General features: G+C 48.1%; 2 protein-coding genes across 6 annotated transcripts in view; one reads left to right on the forward strand and one right to left on the reverse strand.

The window, feature by feature from the left end:
- RPA1 (replication protein A1) overlaps window positions 1-2,904 on the reverse strand; it is a 37,849-nt gene extending 34,945 nt beyond the window's left edge. The window contains exon 1 of the mRNA XM_053366566.1: window positions 2,798-2,904. Within this exon, the coding sequence (XP_053222541.1) occupies window positions 2,798-2,830 (33 nt within the window). The 5' untranslated portion in view covers window positions 2,831-2,904. The remainder of the gene's footprint in view (window positions 1-2,797) is intronic.
- A 284-nt stretch (window positions 2,905-3,188) lies between these two features.
- On the forward strand, window positions 3,189-19,493 carry SMYD4 (SET and MYND domain containing 4). Of its 5 annotated transcripts, none has more exons than XM_053366393.1 (12): window positions 3,189-3,213; window positions 4,249-4,316; window positions 5,035-5,174; window positions 9,068-9,212; window positions 11,022-11,111; window positions 11,801-12,932; window positions 14,239-14,421; window positions 15,291-15,466; window positions 16,424-16,559; window positions 17,109-17,225; window positions 18,257-18,380; window positions 19,145-19,493. In XM_053366393.1, exons 2-12 carry the CDS (start codon window positions 4,314-4,316, stop codon window positions 19,317-19,319), a joined length of 2,421 nt encoding a protein of 806 aa, XP_053222368.1. In that variant the 5' UTR covers window positions 3,189-3,213; window positions 4,249-4,313; the 3' UTR covers window positions 19,320-19,493. The 5 variants fall into 5 exon arrangements, with proteins under 5 accessions (XP_053222368.1, XP_053222365.1, XP_053222369.1 ...); XM_053366390.1 differs by lacking the exon at window positions 3,189-3,213 and adding an exon at window positions 3,439-3,541; XM_053366391.1 differs by lacking the exon at window positions 3,189-3,213 and adding an exon at window positions 3,634-3,987.
- The last annotated feature ends 61 nt before the right edge of the window (window positions 19,494-19,554 follow it).

Raw genomic sequence — 19,554 nt, forward strand, 5'->3', positions numbered from 1 at the left:
AACATTTTCGATTTCCCAGGCTCTTTTTAGGCCACTCAGTAACTGGCAGACGTTGCCTAGCAACCTGCTCAGGACGGAACTCCTTATCTAAACCACAGGAATTCCTGGTATGCAAGCTTGCTCTTTCAGAGCTGTTTTTCAAACGCAGCTTGTGAACCAGAAATTAAGCCTTTCTGCGTTCATTCTCTCTTGCCCGAAATGCTGCATACCTTTTCTTTTTGGGCTCCGTTGCCTTGGAATACACTCCTCTCGGTGTCCAGCTGTCTGTTTCAGCTTCTGGCTGCAGGCAGACGCTTTTCTTTATCTCCTTAGGTGCAGAGGATGGCAACGATTCATCGACCTCTCACCTCTCATGCAGATTCTCATAGATCAGATAACCAACGGTCTGCTACCAGTTGTCGGAATCCAAGCCAAAAGAGCAGAGCCCCCAGCTTTGCTCTTAGTCCAGAGGAATTTGGCCACCCTCCAGGTGCCCGGCTTGATTCCTTATGACCTCCCGTCTGCGACTCCCGGCAAGATCAAAGGAGGTCTCTAATCGGCGATTCTCCTCAACGTGAAGGAGAACACACCAGTCCTCCCCCACCTCCATTCCCGGGGGGGGGGGAAAGAGACAGACAGAAATATATCTACATGTCTTTATTTCTGTCTTTCAGCAGTACAGAGAAAACATGTCTGCACACTCTGCTTCCCACTGCAGAGAGAGAACAAACTCCTCCCATGTACTTCCAGTACAGGGTCATGTGCTGCTCTGAGGTAACATCCTGCTCTCAGAGCGCATTACAAACTGTTCCTGGTTCCCACGGTATAATCCAATAACACCCACATCCTGTTTACCATTCCAGCCACCTGGTGCTTGCTTCTGCATTGCTCCTTTTTCGTAACAGGCAATTCCAGCTTCCCCAGCCTGCAAAAGGAGCATATCTAGGAGACAGGGAGTGGGGAACCTGCAGCCCTTCAGTGTTCGGCACCCAGTGAGAGCCGACCTTTTATCTGCGATTTTAAGTTGTTTTAAACTGTTTTAAACATTGTGTTTTAATTGTTGTACCCTGCCCAGGAAACTTATGGTGAAAGGCAGCTAATAAATTATAGTATTTTTCTGGACTACATATCACTCAAAGGAGACCCACTGAAATAATAATAATAAGCAACTTTTATTTGTATCCCACCCTCCCCGGCCGAAACCGGGCCCAGGGTTAAAAGACTAAGCTATTCATCACACGTTAATGAAAAAAGGTTTACTTTGAGCAGGGCTAACGCTTGATACAACTCTACCCTGTGTCGCCTTGAGTCCCTGTTTTGGCGAAAAGGTGGGATATGAACAAATAAATAAAAATAAGTCTCTCTCCCCTTGCAGTTCTTCCTAACGTTATGGAAAAAATCTAGGTGTGAGGCTGCTCAGTCACCTAGCTCGTCGGGCAGAGCCCCCGGGTCCCTGCGGAATAAAGGAAGGAGTCCAGCCAACCGGAGCCAATAGCTGTAGACCAAAGTTTATTGTGCAATAGGTTCAAAGAGCAAATTTGATCCCCGAGGATGGGGTGACAAAGACTTTTAAAACTTTCCCACCATATCCCAGAATACAGTTTGTACAGCATCATTGCTATATCATGGACATGTCACAAAAGGGGAGGCGTTAAGCTTGGCAAACATGTCCAGACAAGTCCTTGGTACAAGATTAGCATAAGCAGACATGGCAGGGCAAGACTCGGGTATAATATGAGCATAGACAAATATGTCTTGCGTACCCACCACCCAAAAGTACAATAGAAGTTCCTTTGCATGTCTGGAGCCTGAGGCGAGTCAGGTGATGAGATTTGGCTTCCTTTGGCTAACAATGAGCCGAGCAATTGTCACCTCTGGGAACTTCCTGGAGTCCCTTTTCAAGGGGAAAATAGCTTTGGAATGGAGGAAACTGGGAAAGGTGATGATTTTATATATTATTTTTAAAGCTAGGTAACTTCCCTGAGCTGTCAAGTTGAAAGGATACATTCAGGCATAATATTTGTAATATTTAACTTTAAAGATGTGCCCCCCCCGTAATTTCCGTAACACTCTGGAGCAGCTCTCCCATGAAGGCTGCCAGGGTTGGAGGGGGCAAGGCAGGTGGAAAGAGCCACTGCCAGGGGGAAAGTCTCTCTCCCCTTGCAGTTCATATTGATGCAAATAAGTGTGTGGATACACAGGCATTCTTCAGTAGCCAGACTGTTCTGTACTTTAAAAAATGGTTTCTGATGTTTTTATTGTGGCTGCAGGCCAGCCTGGCAGGGTAACATACATATGGGATTACAGTGGTACCTCGGGTTAAGATCTTAATTCGTTCCAGAGGTCCGTTCTTAACCTGAAACTGTTCTTAACCCGAGATACCACTTTAGCTAATGGGGTCTCCTGCTGCCGCGCGATTTCTGTTCTCATCCTGAAGCAAAGTTCTTAACCCGAGGCAATATTTCTAGGTCAGCAGAGTCTGTAACCTGAAGCGTCTGTAACCCGAGGTACCACTGTATATACAAGTATGTAAAATGGAAAACATACACGTATAAGCAAACTTATGTAACCAATTGTAAGTTATGCACGTTCTTGCATACACACACACACGTGTACTTTCGTGTATTCCCGAACTGGATTTCTAACCACGTGCAAATACATGCATATTACTTGCAAAGTCGCCAGGAAAGCGCTAGGAGTCCTTAATCCGGGGTTGGCGGCTCCCGCTCTCCTCAGCCTCACTAAAAAGCCGCGGCAGAGAAAGCGGGAGCGCGTGAGCATGTGCAGAGTGCGGCCCCCTCCCCGCCTCCCCTCTCACCGCGATGGCCCCCTCGCTGAGCCGCGCCGCCATCCCGCCTCCTCTTCTTCCTCGCCGACGGCGCTTCTGAGGGGAGCGGGGCGGGGGCGGGGCCGGCCTCCTCGTCCCGCGCGCGCGAGGCACCCGTCGCCGCCGCCTTTCCCTCCGTCACGTGCTGCTGCCGCGGAGGCGCCATTGGCCGAGGGCAGCCTGGTGAGGGCGGAAGGCGGGCCCCGGAGCCGCCTCCCCGCTTCACCGCCGCAGCCGCGCCGGGCCCTCCTCTCCCTTTCGCGCCTTTTCGCGCTGAGGTGGAAAACAACGGGGGGAGGAGGGGCGCGCAGATTCCCGCGCGGGCGCTTCTTCTGAGGCGCCTTTGGTGGTCGGGGCGGCGAGAAGATTGAGGGGGGCACCGAACAGCCTCCCTCCGCTCTTCCTTGGTGCGGTGTTATTGCCGCCATTATTATTATTATTATTATTATTATTATTATTATTATTATTATTATTATTATTATCCTCGCTCAAGTAGCATGACGGGGTTGTGTCTAAGTTTTAGTCGGACTAGGCCCCTTCTCTGACAGGCGAGGGGCCAAGAGATTTCTCTGCCGCCTTGAGCCTCTCTGGGGGAAAGGCGGGGTACGAGAAGCAAGAGCGGGTGGTTAGGGAATTGTTCTTCTTCTCCTGCCCTCCTTTTGCAGCACTGCTATTATAGTTCTATTATCAGTATACTTACAACTTACTACTCAACCTTCACCTGCAGGTTCCAGGGTGAGTCACAACAGTTTAAAATTCTGAATTAAAAAGAATGAAAAAAACACTGCAATGACAATGCGAGGCTGGGTATGAAGTGCATGAAGATTTGTGAGGTGGGTAGAGAGAAAGAGACCAATGTTCAGTTCTGGCTGCCCCCATTTAAGAAGGATATTGAGAAGCAGGAAGGAAGGTGACCAAGATGGCAAAGGGTCTTGAGACCAAGCCTGATGAGGAACAGTTGAAGGAGCTGGGGGTGTTTAGCCTGGAAAAGAGGAGATAGAGCCATCTTCAAATATCTCAAGGGCTGTCGCACGGAAGAGGAACATGCCTGCTTGCTTCTGCTCCAGAGGTAGGACTCAAACCCATGGCTTCAAGTTGCAAGAAAGGAGATTCCGACTCAACATCAGGAGGAACTTTCTGACCATAAGGGATGTTCAAAGTGGAACAGTCCCCCTCAGAAGGTGGTGGACTCTTTCATTGGAGGTTTTTAAAGCAGAGGTCGGAAGGCCTTCTGTCATAGATGTGTTGGTGGAGATTTCTGCATTGCAGGGGGTTGCCCCAACTCTACAGTCCTATGGTTCTCTCTCAAGTGCCAAATGCCAGGGGGGAAGAGGTGTGGTTTCAGCATAGGATGAAAGCTCTGGGAATGGAATTTGTAGTTCTTTTTGGAGCATTACCATTATTGCTGTCATCATCCTTGTCCTGCTTCTTCTTCCCTCCAGGGTGACAAGCACCATACTCACCTGCCCCAGCTTTACCTTCACAACAACCCTGTGAAATAGGCTGCATGGTAGGTGTGGGGGATATCTTTGCTGACTGCTGGAGCCAAGAAGAATTCGGAGCCCAAAGGCATTTGAAGGGAGAGCCACAGCAGGTTCCTCATCCCTGGTTAGCACCCAGAAGCACACCCTCATATGTCTTTGATGCAAGAGATTTTTTTAAATGCCCAATTTATTAGATTATGTATTTTTGTCATTATTAGAGTATGTATTTTTGTGTTTTTATACTGTATTGTAAACCGCCCTGTGATCCTTGGATGAAGGATAACTTTAATAAACTACTACTACTACTAATTTTCCACCTGCTCTGGTCTAAATTCACCCTCTGTTAAATCAGGTATCTTCAACCTTTTCATGCCCAGGACCCACTTTTAACACAAATGTCCATTTGGGGCACTTTTCCTAATCTTTTACCATATATTTGCATTGTAGTAGTGCTGTTGTTTTAACCTTCCATTACAGAGGCTTGCACTAGATGACCCTTGGGGCATAGCTGTCGACGTTTCCCCTTTTTTAAGGGAAATTCCCTTATTCCGAATAGGATTCCTCGCAAGAAAAGGGAAAAGTTGACAGCTCTGCCTTGGGGTCCCTTCCAACTCTACAGTTATGTGATTCTATGACCCACAAGTGAGTCCCAACCCACCAGCTGAACACCAGTGCATTATCAAATAGCTGTAGATTGTATAGCCTCTGAATGGTTAATCAAAATTTGGATGGATTTGTTTCTAGCTTATCATGGACTTACCTGTGGAAAAATGGAAGCTTTACATTAGCCAGAAACTGACTTCACTGCAGCCATTATTGAAGGAACAACTTTGTCACTCCATGTCGCTCAGGGACAGCTTTCTTCTTTCCTTGACTCTTTTTCAGTAAGTAACTTTGAGTGATGTGTGTGAATATTTTGCTGAGAAGCCTGCATGCTGTTCCTCTGCAGTTCGGCTTCTGAAAAAAACCAAAAACGTTGAGGTAGCTGCTTGACTATGGTGAAATTTAATAACAGCGTTAATTTGTGATTGTTATGCAGTGCCATGCCATTCATTTCTCGGAGGGGAGCATGTGGCAAATAATGACAGCGAATCGTGGACAGAAAAGGCAGCAATGGCCACCAACCTAGATGGCTCTAAAGAAGATTAGACAAATGCATGGAGAGCACTATCAATGGCTAGTAGCTGCCTTGCCGTGGCGAAGGGGCTTGAAGAACTCAGAGAAGCTATGAACTACGCCGAGCAGGGCACACAAGATGAACAGGTCATAGTGGAGAGTTTTGACCAAACGTGATCCACCTGGAGGAGGAACCGGCAAGCCACTCCAGTATCCTTGCCAAGAAAACTCCATGGACAAAGACAACAGGCATATAAAAGTTATGACGCTGGAAGATGAGCCCCTCAGGTCGGAAGGCGTCCAACATGCTACTGGGGAAGAGCGGAGGGCAAGTACAAGTAGATCCAGAGCTGATGAAGCGGCTGGGCCAAAGCCGAAAGGACGCTCAGCTGCGGATATGCCTGGAAGCGAAAGGAAAGTCCAATGCTGTAAAGAAAAATATTGCATAGGAACCTGGAATGTAAGAACCATGAACCTGGGTAAGTTGGAGGTGGTCAAAAATGAGATGGCAAGAATAAATATTGACGTCCTGGGCATCAGTGAACTAAAATGGACGGGAATGGGCGAATTCAGTTCGGATGACCATCACATCTACTACTGCGGGCAAGAAACCCGTAAAAGAAATGGAGTGGCCCTCATAGTCAACAAAAGAGTGGCGAAAGCTGTACTGGGATGCAATCTCAAAAATGATAGAATGATCTCGATACGAATCCAAGGCAGACCTTTTAACATCACAGTAATCCAAGTTTATGCACCAACCACTGGTGCTGAAGAAACTGAAATAGACCAATTCTATGAAGACTTACAAGACCTTATAGAAGTGACACCAAAGAAGGATGTTCTTCTCATTATAGGGGATTGGAATGCTAAAGTAGGGAATCAAGAGATAAAAGGAACAACTGGCAAGTTTGGCCTTGGAGATCAAAACGAAGCAGGGCAAAGGCTAATAGAGTTCTGTCAAGAGAACAAGCTGGTCATCACAAACACGCTTTTCCAACAACACAAGAGACGACTCTACACATGGACATCACCAGATGTGCAGTATCGAAATCAGATTGATTATATTCTCTGCAGCCAAAGATGGAGAAGCTCTATACAGTCAGCAAAAACAAGACCTGGAGCTGACTGTGGCTCAGATCATCAGCTTCTTATAGCAAAATTCAAGCTTAAACTGAAGAAAGTAGGAAAAACCACTGGGCCGGTAAGATACAATCTAAGTCAAATCCCTTATGAATACACAGTGGAAGTGATGAACAGGTTTAAGGATTTAGATTTGGTGGACAGAGTGCCTGAAGAACTATGGATGGAGGCTCGTAACATTGTACAGGAGGCAGCAACGAAAACCATCCCAATGAAAAGGAAATGCAAAAAAGCAAAGTGGCTGTCCAACGAGGCCTTACAAATAGCGGAGGAGAGAAGGCAAGCAAAATGCGAGGGAGATAGTGAAAGATACAGGAAATTGAATGCAGATTTCCAAAGAATAGCAAGGAGAGACAAGAAGGCCTTCTTAAACGAGCAATGCAAACAAATAGAGGAAAACAACAGAATAGGACAACAGAATAGGAAGAACCAGAGGTCTGTTCAAGAAAATTGGTGATATGAAAGGAACATTTCGTACAAAGATTACCATAATAAAGGACAAAAGTGGTAAGGACCTAACAGAAGCAGAAGACATCAAGAAGAGGTGGCAAGAATACACAGAGGAATTATACCAGAAAGATATGGATGTCTCGTACACCCCAGGTAGTGTGGTTGCTGACCTTGAGCCTGACATCCTGGAAAGTGAAGTCAAATGGACCTTAGAAAGCACTGCAAATAACAAGGCCAGTGGAAGTGATGGTATTCCAGCTGAACTATTTAAAATTTTAAAAGATGATGCTGTTAAGGTGCTACACTCAATATGCCAGCAAATTTGGAAAACTCAGCAGTGGCCAGAAGATTGGAGAAGATCAGTCTACATCCCAATCCCAAAGAAGGGCAGTGCCAAAGAATGCTCCAACTACCGCACAATTGCACTCATTTCACACGCTAGCAAGGTTATGCTTAAAATTCTACAAGGAAGGCTCAAACAGTATGTGGATCGAGAACTCCCAGAAGTGCAAGCTGGATTTAGAAGAGGCAGAGGAACCAGAGACCAAATTGCAAACATGCGCTGGATTATGGAGAAAGCTAGAGAGTTCCAGAAAGACATCTACTTCTGCTTCATTGACTATGCAAAAGCCTTTGACTGTGTCGACCACAGCAAACTATGGCAAGTTCTTAAAGAAATGGGAGTGCCTGATCACCTCATCTGTCTCCTGAGAAATCTCTATGTGGGACAAGAAGCTACAGTTAGAACTGGATATGGAACAACTGATTGGTTCAAAATTGGGAAAGGCGTACGACAAGGCTGTATTTTGTCTCCCTGCTTATTTAATTTATACGCAGAATACATCATGCGAAAGGCTGGGCTGGATGAATCCCAAGCTGGAATTAAGATTGCCGGAAGAAATATCAACAATCTCAGATATGCAGATGACACAACCTTGATGGCAGAAAGTGAGGAGGAATTAAAGAACCTTTTAATGAGGGTGAAAGAGGAGAGTGCAAAATATGGTCTGAGGCTCAACATCAAAAAAACGAAGATCATGGCCACTGGTCCCATCACCTCCTGGCAAATAGAAGGGGAAGAAATGGAGGCAGTGAGAGATTTTACTTTCTTGGGCTCCATGATCACTGCAGATGGTGACAGCAGCCACGAAATTAAAAGACGCCTGCTTCTTGGGAGAAGGGCAATGACAGGCCTAGACAGCATCTTGAGAAGTAGAGACGTCACCTTGCCAACAAAGGTCCGTATAGTTAAAGCCATGGTTTTCCCAGTAGTGATGTATGGAAGTGAGAGCTGGACCATAAAGAAGGCTGATCGCCGAAGAATTGATGCTTTTGAATTATGGTGCTGGAGAAGACTCTTGAGAGTCCCATGGACTGCAAGAAGATCAAACGCATCCATTCTTAATGAAATCAGCCCTGAGTGCTCACTGGAAGGACAGATCGTGAAGCTGAGGCTCCAGTACTTTGGCCACCTCATGAGAAGAGAAGACTCCCTGGAGAAGACACTGATGCTGGGAAAGATGGAGGGCACAAGGAGAAGGGGGCGACAGAGGATGAGATGGTTGGATAGTGTTCTCGAAGCCACAAACATGAGTCTGACCAAACTGCGGGAGGTAGTGGAGGACAGAGGTGCCTGGCGTGCTCTGGTCCATGGGGTCACGAAGAGTCGGACACGACTAAACGACTAAACAACAACATGATGGCTATGCTCTGCTTTCACAGCTGGGGGTAACAATACTTCTGAATACCAGCTGCTCAAATCAAAGCAGAGAAGAGTTGCTCTTGTGCTCAATTCCTGCTTGCAGCTTTCCCACAAGCCACTGTGAGAACAGGATGCTGGACTAAATGGGCCCCCTTTGGTTCTTTTTATGTTCTTGCATTGGATTATAACAGCCAATACCAATTGTATTTGCTGCCTGATAGGTATTCCTGTTTGCAGATGGGCACACAAACTAATGCCGTTCCAGCTCTCATTTCCTGTTTTGGCAGAATTCTGTGACATCTCTAGTGCTGACTCTCCTGCACACCTGTCTCAAATCTCTCCCCCTCTCTCTTGCTCTTCCTCTTGTAGTCCTGAAGATGAAGAGTATTTGCTCAGGCTGTCCAGGTACTATTGTGTGAAGAAAGATCCTAAGATGACTCTGTCCTGCAAGGAGGAGGGGAACAAATGGTTTCGAAAAAAGGAGTATAGAACAGCAGCAGTACTCTATTCCAGGGTAAAGACCTGGGGCTGGGTGAGGGCGCTCAACACCTATTTATTTATTTATTTATTTATTTATTTATTTATTTATTTATTTATTTGATTTTTATCCCCCCCCCCTGCTTTCCACTCAGAGCACCCTCAGTAAAGCTTACAGTATAACACAAATAATGCAAAAATACACTGAAATCCATCTAGCATATTTTTCCATGTATGAGACGACCCCTATTTTTTTGAACCCCAAATTAAGAAATCAATATTTTAAATACCAGACAACAACTTTGATATTTCATTAACTATTTAAAGCACTGGGGGGGGGGGTGCACACATGGGCACCAGCCCAAGCCAGCTACATGAGATGGACAGTGGCTTTGGCGGTTCCGGCAGCTTCTTCACAGCAGCTGCAGGAAGTTGAATGTTTTGTTTTTTTAACCCCTGTGCATTCACCGTCCCTGTATAAGATGCCCCCTAATTTTTAACTTCTTTTTTTTCTTTCAAAAAACATCTTATATACAGAAAAAACAGTAATCTAATATACATTTTGCAAAGTTGTCTGCATTTGGACACCTCTTTAAGATAGGTAAAGGGACCCCTGACCATTAGGTCCAGTCGTGGCTGACTGGGGTTGCGGCGCTCATCTCGCTTTATTGGCCGAGGGAGCCGGCGTACAGCTTCCGGGTCATGTGGCCAGCATGACTAAGCCGCTTCTGGCGAACCAGAGCAGCATACGGAAATGCCATTTACCTTCCCGCCGGAGCGGTACCTATTTATCTACTTGCACTTTGACATGCTTCCGAACTGCTAGGTGGGCAGGAGCAGGGACTGAGCAACGAGAGCTCACCCCGTCGCGGGGATTCGAACCGCCAACCTTCTTATCGGCAAGTCCTGGGCTCAGTGGTTTAACCCACAGTGCCAATTTTGCATGGCTGTTCCTGAGATCAAGGAGCATGTTTTTGTCTTGCGTTTGGGTAGAACTGGATGCCCTTTTGAATCAAGATGCTGGACTGAACCTTTCAAAATGGAATTTAGCTCAGTCTTCTTACATGGTCATTTGTGAGATCAAGGAGCAGGTTTTCATCTGTGTTTGGAATCAATTGGATGGTGTTTGGATAGCAGACTGAAGCTTTCAGCACTTCACTGATTTTAACTACTGATTTCAAAACTGGTCTGCTTTTTTTGTTTTCTTAGAAATCCTGAGCAGTGCCACGTATGAGACTGCTAGTATGTTAACAAAGCTAAACCATAGCAGAGCAAAAACTATTAACGGGGAGACTAAAAGCCACCAAAGGGGTGTGTGAGAAAGAAAGCTTGGGAGTGATAATCCATAAAAAGGATGGGCCAGGCAAATCCCAACCTAGGGCAGGGAGTTCAGCATTTTGGGCACTGCCACAGAGAAGGCCCCCATCAAAGTCTTTCCCACTCATAAGAGAGATGGGTGTGAAGGGGTGTGTGTGTAGTGGTTAAGAGCAGTAGACTCATAATCTGGTGAACCGGGTTCACGTCTCCGCTCCTCCACATGCAGCTGCTGGGTGACCTTGCGCTAGGTGCACTTCTTTGAAGTCTCTCAGCCCCACTCGCCTCACAGAGTGTTTGTTGTGGGGGAGGAAGGGAAAGGAGAATGTTAGCCGCTTTGAGACTCCTTTGGGTAGTGATAAAGCGGGATATCAAATCCAAACTCTTCTCCTCTTCTGAAGGCACACCAGTGCATTTTGCCTCTGCAGTTAGCTGTTTCCTGTGGCTGAACTGAGGTTCCAACTAGAAACTTCCCAGCTCTTGTCCTTTAGCCACTACTTATTTTGGCCTCCTCTTTCTCTGATCTTTCCAGGCACTGTCCCACGCAGAAGCCGGCAGCCCAGAAATGGCAGTGTGTTATGCCAACCACTCGGCAGCTCTTTTCCACCTGGGTCAGTTTGAGGTGAGTTGGGGCCAACCAAGCATCACATTGTCCAAAGCCATTGTTTCCAGTTGGAGGCCTGGCAGTCAGAAAGTCACATGCCCCCAGAAGCATTTGTGTGTCTGTGTATATAGTGCAAGCACTGCAATATGTAGGGCTCCCCCACCTTTGGGGAATCCGGGTTATCGCTTAGAGTTAGAGCATTGTTCTTGCATTCCGACAGTCCCAGGTTCAACCCCTGGCTTTTCCAAGAAGGGCTTCTTCTGCCTGAGCCTCTGTCAGTCAGTGTAGATTTTACTGAGCTAGATGGCCCAATATTCTCACTCAGCATATTGCCACTTCCTGTGTTTCTAACATGGTAATGCACTCTGATTCTAAAGATTGTAAAATAGCTCTCACTGCTTATTGTGCCTGACTGAGGTTAACTGCAGGATAGTGATTTCCTGTAAGTAGAAAGGTGACAGCTTGGGGGAGCAGGGGTGTGGGAAGTATCATTAACATGTAAGCACTTCTGGGGGAAGCCATTTACAACACAAAGAGAACCTTGCACGGTATACATGGCAAGCTGGCAAGTGGTGGGGCAGATGAGGACCTAGTTGTAGCTGTAAATGTAATAAGAAAGTTGAGCAACAGAATAAGCAGAGCTTAGGACATTGTAGTATCCACAACCCCCTTTTCAAGCTTTCAGAAAACCTTTATTTTCTCCGCAGGTTTGTTTGGAGGACATTAAGAGGGCACAGGGAGGGGGCTACCCAGAAGAACTGCTCCCCAAGCTGTTGCTGCGGAAGGCCAACTGCCTCCTTTCTCTAGGTCGATTTCAGGAGGCGACAGAAGCCCTAGACAGCATGGAGGAGAAAATGTCTGCAGTCCAGAGTCTGGAAGCTGCCAGCCATCATGTGCTGCTTAGTAAATTCAACCAGCTGAAACTCAAAGCCTGCAAAGGGAAGAGTGGTTCAGTCTGTCAGCCTGCTGTGTCTGACAGGATCCAGAAGGATTTGGAGCCCTGGGAGGAGAGCAGTAGGATTTCATGTGCCTCTGCATCAGTGAGCTTAAACTTCTCTGCGTGCAAAGGGCGCCATTTAGTTGCAGCCAAGGATATCCTTCCTGGCGAAATCTTAGTGAGGGAAGAGGCCTTTGTAAGCGTGCTATGCCCCGGGGAAAGCCTCTTGCTTCAAGGCAGTGCAGAGGCCATGTTGAATGGGCAGCCGGCTAACGAAGATCTTCACTGCCACCATTGCTTGAAGCAGCTGCTGTCGCCTGTTCCCTGCCAGGGGTGCAGCTATGCCAAGTACTGCAGCCATGCCTGTGCCCAGCTGGCATGGAGGACCTACCACAGCAGAGAGTGCTCTTTCGGGGGACTGCTTCTGACATTGGGAGTGTTCTGCCATGTCGCCTTAAGATCGGTTCTGGTGGCAGGCTTTGCAGAGGTCAGCACTTTAATAAAGCAGTCACACACAGAGGAAGTGGTGACAGAACCTGTTGCTGAAGCACCAGCTCCCAGTGTGGTTGTAGAAGAGAACTCGGCCTCCTCCATTCCTGGCTGTGATGCTGATGGGCGGTACAGCAGTTCCTACCAAGCCATCTTCTGCCTTTTGCCACACACTGAAAAGCACAGCCTTGAGCTCAGGCTCCTCTGCAGCCTGAGCGTTGCTGCCTTGTGCAAGAGGCTTGGAGAAGCTGGTCTGGAGGCTTTCATTTCAGGGAAGAGCACACCTGAAGACCAGGGAGGACCAGAAGCTGGCAAAGCATGTCCTGAGTGGGAAGTCCCAGGGGAGGCCATGCTGAGGCACATGCTGCAGCTGCAGTGCAATGCGCAGGCAGTGTCTGCACTCAACGTGTCAGGTGAGTACACATGGGATTGCTCTTTCTCATGCTTGGACTCCCTAGAGGAGATGGGCAGAGTGTGTTATACATGAGGAAGCACTTTTAAGAACTGGAAGCTGCAAAGGCCTCCAGATTCTTCTGGCTGGGTTCTCTCCTTCACTGCTGAAGGCAGTAAATGCCTCTGAATACCAGTTACCACTCACATTATATATTTCATTGGTAGTGAGAGGTATTGGGGGGCAGGGTGTGGTTGGTTGGCTGCAATGGGGTTTGTTTGCATTTATGAGGAGGGGAGGGCTTGTTGGGTCAGGAAGCCAGATTGATTTGTATGCTGTTGGTAGATTCTTTTTGTCTTGTTGGGCTATGAATGTGATTAAGGGGAGCCATACCAGGGTGAACGCATCCTCTTCTATTTATCCCCGTTTCAGTTTATTGGTTAGCTTTCCTAGGAAGGGCCTATCCTGAGCCAGCTGCCACCCATTGTTGACTAAAGCGGGGTTCGCTCAGGAGTTGGCTTCCTTTGGGTGGGTTGTGTATTTCCTGTAGGAAGGCAATGTGTGGTTTCATGGTGTTTACTTACAAGTTGGTGCACTTTCTTTTGATCAGGTTTCCCAGTCCCCTCACATTTAGTATAATTGCTTTTAAGCTAGCCATTTTGTTTGTCTATTTTACGGGATGATTCCCTGCTAACCTGTCTGGGTTGTCCTGTGTTTCTCACCTTATACTGGCTATTAAACCTAATGTGCTGATATATAGTGTGGTGGGTGGGGGGAGAGCAGGGGTTAGTGTTAGGAATGGGCTGAAGATTGGGGGGTAGGTTACAGAGAGTAATCTTTATGTAGTTATATAGGTGTTTGTTTGGGGTAGCTTAGACCATTTGGCTCCCAGCCAGTTGGTCCTGTGTCTCATCTGGCATGAATGGCCTTATTTGAGAACAGGCTGTCCCCCCTTTCACTTGCAATAGGGGTGGGTCAGTGAGATGGTGCCAAGCGCCTTTGTGGCACTTGTGTTGGGTGTAAAATTTATAAAGACTGTTGTCCGCTGGGCCGTTGGTGGGGGGCTCCCAGTCCTGGTGGGGTTGAGACCACTGGTGGGGATGGGGGCTCTGTGTGGCCTCCCTGGTTGTCGTCCCCCCACCAGTGGTGGTGGCAGTGTTGACACGGGGACCAGCCAGGTCCAGGACCTGCTAAACCCCCCCCTCCCCGGTTGGTGCTGGCGATCCTCAGGTGCTCCACTCAGCCATAGTGCTCTCACCATCTTGCCTCTTCTGACCTTCTTATGGATTCCTCTTGTCCCTAAAGGCCTCATTGTCACTTTCACTCAGGGGCTGAAAATGGGCCAGTGGTGAGCAGCAAACAGGTGCGTGTGGCCACAGCTCTCTACCCCGTGGTCAGCCTCCTGAACCACTCCTGTGAGCCAAACACCAGCGTGACTTTCAGCAGCAGAACCGCAGAGGTCAGAGCTTTGAAGTCAATCCCAAGAGGGCAGGAGATTCTCCACTGCTATGGTGAGTAACTGCTATCATTTGGCTGAGGAGGGGACCAGGTGAGCTGATGCCTGGAAACCCTGTCATGCTTCTCTCAAGAGAAGCCAAAATGTACCAGTGGTGTAGGTCTTGGGATCTTATCTTTGCCTGTACCTCCTCCCTTTCCCTTTTCTCCCTCCTTGACTGAAAACGGGGCTTAAGGGCCTCATGCCTGCAGATCAGCCTCATCAGTTTCTTGGTGATGCTGAAGAAGTTGTGGGGAGCTGCTCTCAAATTCCTCAGGATGCTGGAATTTGGAAAACAACTTCTCTGCTTCTTTCCAACATTTCAACATGCTTTTTGTCAAAACGGTTACAGCTGAGTTCTACGATTTTATCATTTTTATTTCAATTACTGTATCTGGGATTTAAAGTGAATTTGAGAACCCAGCCAACTGATGAGCGAGATATAAATTTTTAAGTAGTTAGCACAATATCGCATTTCTGGGTGACCCGAGTGCATGGAATTTCTCCAGCTCAGGAAAGCTCAGGCCAGAGTGGAAGGTGCACACAGGAGGGCACCAAAAGAGCCACGCTCTTGAAAGTCTCCAATTATTCATTTCAGTTATTTATATCCCACCTTTCATGATACAAATCATGCCAATGCCAAGACACTGTGAACAATCAACCTGCCCACGTTACTGGGAGGGGCAAATAACATTGGGGTTGCTGGCAAGTCTGCTTGTTTCTGGCAAAGCAAAGGCAGCAGGAGGAAGCTGGACTCAGAACCACAGAAAAGCGTGGTGCGGGAGCAGTGGCTTTGATCTGCTTTTGCAAGCACCCTACACTCCAGATCAGTTTCCCCTTGTGGCTGTGGCTCCTGTGGCTCTTCTTTGTGTCCTCTCTCAACAGGGCCTCACAGGTGCAGGATGGAGGCTGCCGAAAGGCGTAAGCAGCTCCTTTCTCAGTATTTCTTTGAATGTCGCTGTCTGCCCTGCTTGGAGGAGCTGCAGCCCAACTTCGGAAAGAGAGCATCCTCCCAGGGCGGTCTCTTCTGTTGCCCTGCCTGCCACAAGCCCATGCAGCAGGTAATGCTCTGACAGGGTTGCTTCTGCCGTATTGAACGGGGCAGCTGTATCTTTGACGGGGGGGGGCAGGGCACAGCCCTCCAGTTTACAAGCTGAGGACGTTCTCCGCTTATGATAGTTAAGAACGTAAGAGCAGCCCTTCTGCATCAAGTCACAGGCCTCTCCAGGCAGGCATTCTGTTCCCATGAGCCAGCATGAAGGCAAACAGGCCTTTCCCACTGTCGTTCCCCTCCAATTGGCACCTAGACATGGAAGAGGCATCGTATGGCCATTGCAGCTTCTGGACACCAGTCCACGCTGTGGTGTGCTTGCCTGGTGGTTTTAGCCTTCCTTCATCCCTTTGCTTTCCCCTTTCGTGATATAACTAAAGGAATATTTGAAAAGGAATTTCTCCACACATAGTTGTGGAACTCAGTCCCAGAAGAGGCAGTGATTGCTGCCAACTTGGATGGCTTTAAAACAGGATCAGACACATTCATGGAGAAGGAGATGGCTATTGATGGCTGCTAGCCAGAATGGCTGTGTTCTGCTGCTACTGCTGGAAGCAGTAAAGGCCTCTGAACAATTGCAGTTGGTTGGTTGATTTTTTTAATTCATTAAAATTTTATACTGCCCTCCTGGGAAACACAAGTGGGGGGAGTTGCTGTTGCACTCAGGTCCTGATAGCAGGCTTCTTGCTGAGTTGGCTGTTGTGAGAACAAGAGGATGTACTAGTTGGGGCCCCTTTGGCCTGATCCAGTTACGGTGCCCTTCTAAATGTTTTTCATTGTGAGAGTAACACTCATGTCATTTGCTGCAAAGACACTCAAAACGTTTTTTGCATAAATTGGGCTGGATCTGTGCCTGAGTCGGTTTATGGGGTCCCCTTTCCCCCCAAGCACCACCTGGCTCAGGGGTGTGATGGATGAGGCTCTGTAATGCGATACAAACAGGGAGCTGTCCGGTGGGTTTTTCCAGGGTGCAGAGGGTTTGCTCCATTGCTCCAGTGGGGCCTGCGAAGTACGAGTTCATGAGGATCACTTCCAGCATCAGCTCTGTGACCTTCGACTGCAGTCCGAGGCAGCCTTGGAGCTTCTGCAGTGTGGCCACCCAGGTGAGCGTCTTCTGCAACAAGTCCTGTGCTGCTGCTTCCTCACTGACCAGTTGGCACAAGTAGAAATGACCTTGCCTAGGATGTCGTGTTCCTGATGACCACATGGGGGCAGCATTGTTGTATTCAGGCTGTTCCCTCTTAAGGAGCCGCCTTTTGGGAAATTCTGAAGGGGAGAGGCCAGATAAAGTGTGAGGCTTAAAAACACCCAAGAAACTCAGGCAGGGCCTCTCCCTGGGTAGCTTATGTAGCTAGAAGAGTCGGGTAGGAACCAGGAAGCCCTGGGTTTAGCTACTTAAACGTTTCTGCCATGCCTTTCTGCAGCATTATGAGCCACTCAAGGCTTCTCACAGCAAATCAGCCCTTAATAGCATTAAAAGCAAAAGGTGACACTTTTATCTGTCTCGACAGCAAACCTCCACAGCCGCACATATGCAAAACAATACAGAGATCTTAATAGAAATCTGCCCCACAGGCCTCTTGTGAATATGGCCAAGGCTGTCATGTGTCCATCTCACAATTGCATTGGGCCTGGACTTCTTGAATTTCCAGATCAGTCGATGGAGCTGCTTCTGAAATGCAGGTTGGATGCCAAGAGATTCCTCTCTCCAGCGCACTTGATGGTGGGAGAGATTGAGGATCGCCTGGCGCAGGCCTGCGTCACTCTGGGTAAGGTGCTCTTTTAAACTAGGGGGGGGAACCCTTTTTGGCTCTGCCAGCCAGAGCCTTATCTGGCCCCACCCCTGCAGACCAACCCACCTCCTAATCAGATGATGTAATTATGATAACAGATGAGTGACAGGTAACCTGTCCGGCCCAACTGTCAAAATCCCAAGCGCTCTGCTGGCTGTCAGGCTCTTGGGAATCCCAAGCAATGCGCTTTGCAATCCCTGTGCAGGCAATATAGCCTGCTTCAGCTCTCCTGCCCATCAGCTGATCATGACTGCATATATCCCTAGCACATCCCCCACAGCATTCATTGTCTTTCTAAACCGAAAAGGCCCAAATGTACCAACCTTTCCTTGTAAAAATGGTGTGCCAGCTTTTTCATCATTTTGTCCTCTTTTGAGGACACCTTTTGCCAGCTCTCTGATATCCTTTCTTGAATCAGGGTGACCGGAACTGTGTACACTATGTTTATTCCAAGTTTGGTTGCAACAAATAATTACATAAGGCATTACGATAAGTGCAGTTTTATTTTCAGCCACTTCCCCAACATCCTCCAGCATGGAATCTGCCTTTTTTGACACAATCAGACTCTGAATTATCATTGTCCTTGAGCTAACCACGGTGACCCGAAGCCCTGCCAGCTAAGATCCCCTAAGTCTGCATATATGGAGTTAGGGGTTGGTTTGTTTGTCTGTCTGCTTGTTTTCTCCAATATGCATCACTTTGCACTGATATTTGGCAGTTTGCACTTGAGTAATAAGTTTGCATGATTGATTGATTTTGCAAGGGTCATATAATCTTAAAATGGGAGCTTGGCAGCAGGGCTGTGATGATAACAGCCCATGAGATAATACGTGCATACAGGCAACCACCATTGCTTAGAGCTAGAGCCCTCCGTAATCCGTAAATAGATAGCATTTAAGATAATGAGAGCATGAAGCAGTAGCTGTGAGGAGGCTAAGGAAGCACTCTGGCGCCCAGTAAAATGATTCCCACGTTATTTCTCCTACCTCGCTCCCAATCTTACCCAGGGAAGTGGCAGGAAGCAGCAGGGCATCTACGCAGCAGCATCCAGACTGTGGAAGCCCATTACGGCCCCTCCAGCATAGAAGCAGGCCAGGAGCTCTTCAAACTGGCACAAGTCCTCTTCAATGGGTAAGTGCCCCTCCCCCGCCCCCTATGGTGGCTCACAAGGCACATGCTTCCGCATAGCAGTGGACAGGAGCAGCGTGCTTTTCAGAAGGGGCTTTTCAGCGCTGGCCTAGGGAAAGCAGCTGACGGGTTCACACAGAGGGGTTTTGTGGCCCACCCTGCATCCCCTTAGGGGCTGTGGAGAAAATGGACTTACCTGTGTCATAGGACTGGGGGACATGTCTTGGGGTTGCCTCATCTGACCCCTGCCTCTATTCAAGGCAGAAAGTCCTGTTCTGGAAGTGTCCGCAAGAGCCAACTTTTCACTGGAACCCTCCAAAAGGAGCCGGAGCACTTTGCTGTGTTACTCAAGGGCTGAATCACATGGGAAGTTAATTGCATGTTAAGAACATGTGTATATTTTTAATGTAAATAGCAGCTGCTAAGCCTGGAAGCCATGTGGAGGGGGCGGTTTAGTCCCCCCCCTCTCCCCCTCCCTGCCACGGTCAGGATGAATTGCTTTTCAGAGAGATTTTTGTCCAGATTGTGGACAAATTGCTGTTACATAACACAAAGTTCTTCCTAATAATTAACTCCCCAGAACCTCCATCCCTCCTCATCCTTCCTGAGGCCTCCTGCTCTCCCTCCCTTCAGCCTCTCCTCCTTCTGGACTCTTCTTCATCTTGGGTGGCTGAGATTAGGTCCAGAGCTCAGCTTGGGGTTCTGTTGAGGGGAGGGAGCCATTGCTGCAGCCCTTTCAAGAATGCCTCCTTTTCTTCTGTGGCCAGGCGTGCTGTACCAGAAGCCCTGCACACCATCCAGGAGGCTGAGAATGTTTTGTCTAGGCACTTTGGCCCCCAGAGTACCCAGCTGCAAGAGCTGCAAGAGATGAAAGCCTGCCTGGAGGACTTGCTCAGAGGAGCCGGAGCCTCTGTTGCCAGTGCAAGACCCAAGATGTCGTGAGTGAGAAACATGCAGGCCGCCCGGTTAGGCTGCTGTTTGGTACCCTTGGCGGGGATGAAGACACCTGAATGATGGGAAGGACACGCCCTTTGTACTCTGGGCAGCCAGAGGCAGGGAGCAAATCATGTGATATTGGCAAACTTCATTAAACTTCCCCAAAGGCTTGAAAAACCATTCCTGCCTCTGCCCACTTGTTCCAAGGAGGACATAGAAAGTTGCCTTGTGCCAAGTCAGA

This window comes from Podarcis raffonei, chromosome 15 (genome assembly GCF_027172205.1).
Source record: "Podarcis raffonei isolate rPodRaf1 chromosome 15, rPodRaf1.pri, whole genome shotgun sequence".
In the NCBI taxonomy this organism is placed as follows: domain Eukaryota; kingdom Metazoa; phylum Chordata; class Lepidosauria; order Squamata; family Lacertidae; genus Podarcis; species Podarcis raffonei.

Coding starts and splice junctions, on each gene's coding strand:
- SMYD4 (XM_053366393.1), top strand. Junction 15,467..16,423: donor GCCACAAGCCCATGCAGCAG/GTAATGCTCTGA, acceptor GGGTTTTTCCAG/GGTGCAGAGGGTTTGCTCCA. Junction 16,560..17,108: donor TCTGCAGTGTGGCCACCCAG/GTGAGCGTCTTC, acceptor TTGAATTTCCAG/ATCAGTCGATGGAGCTGCTT.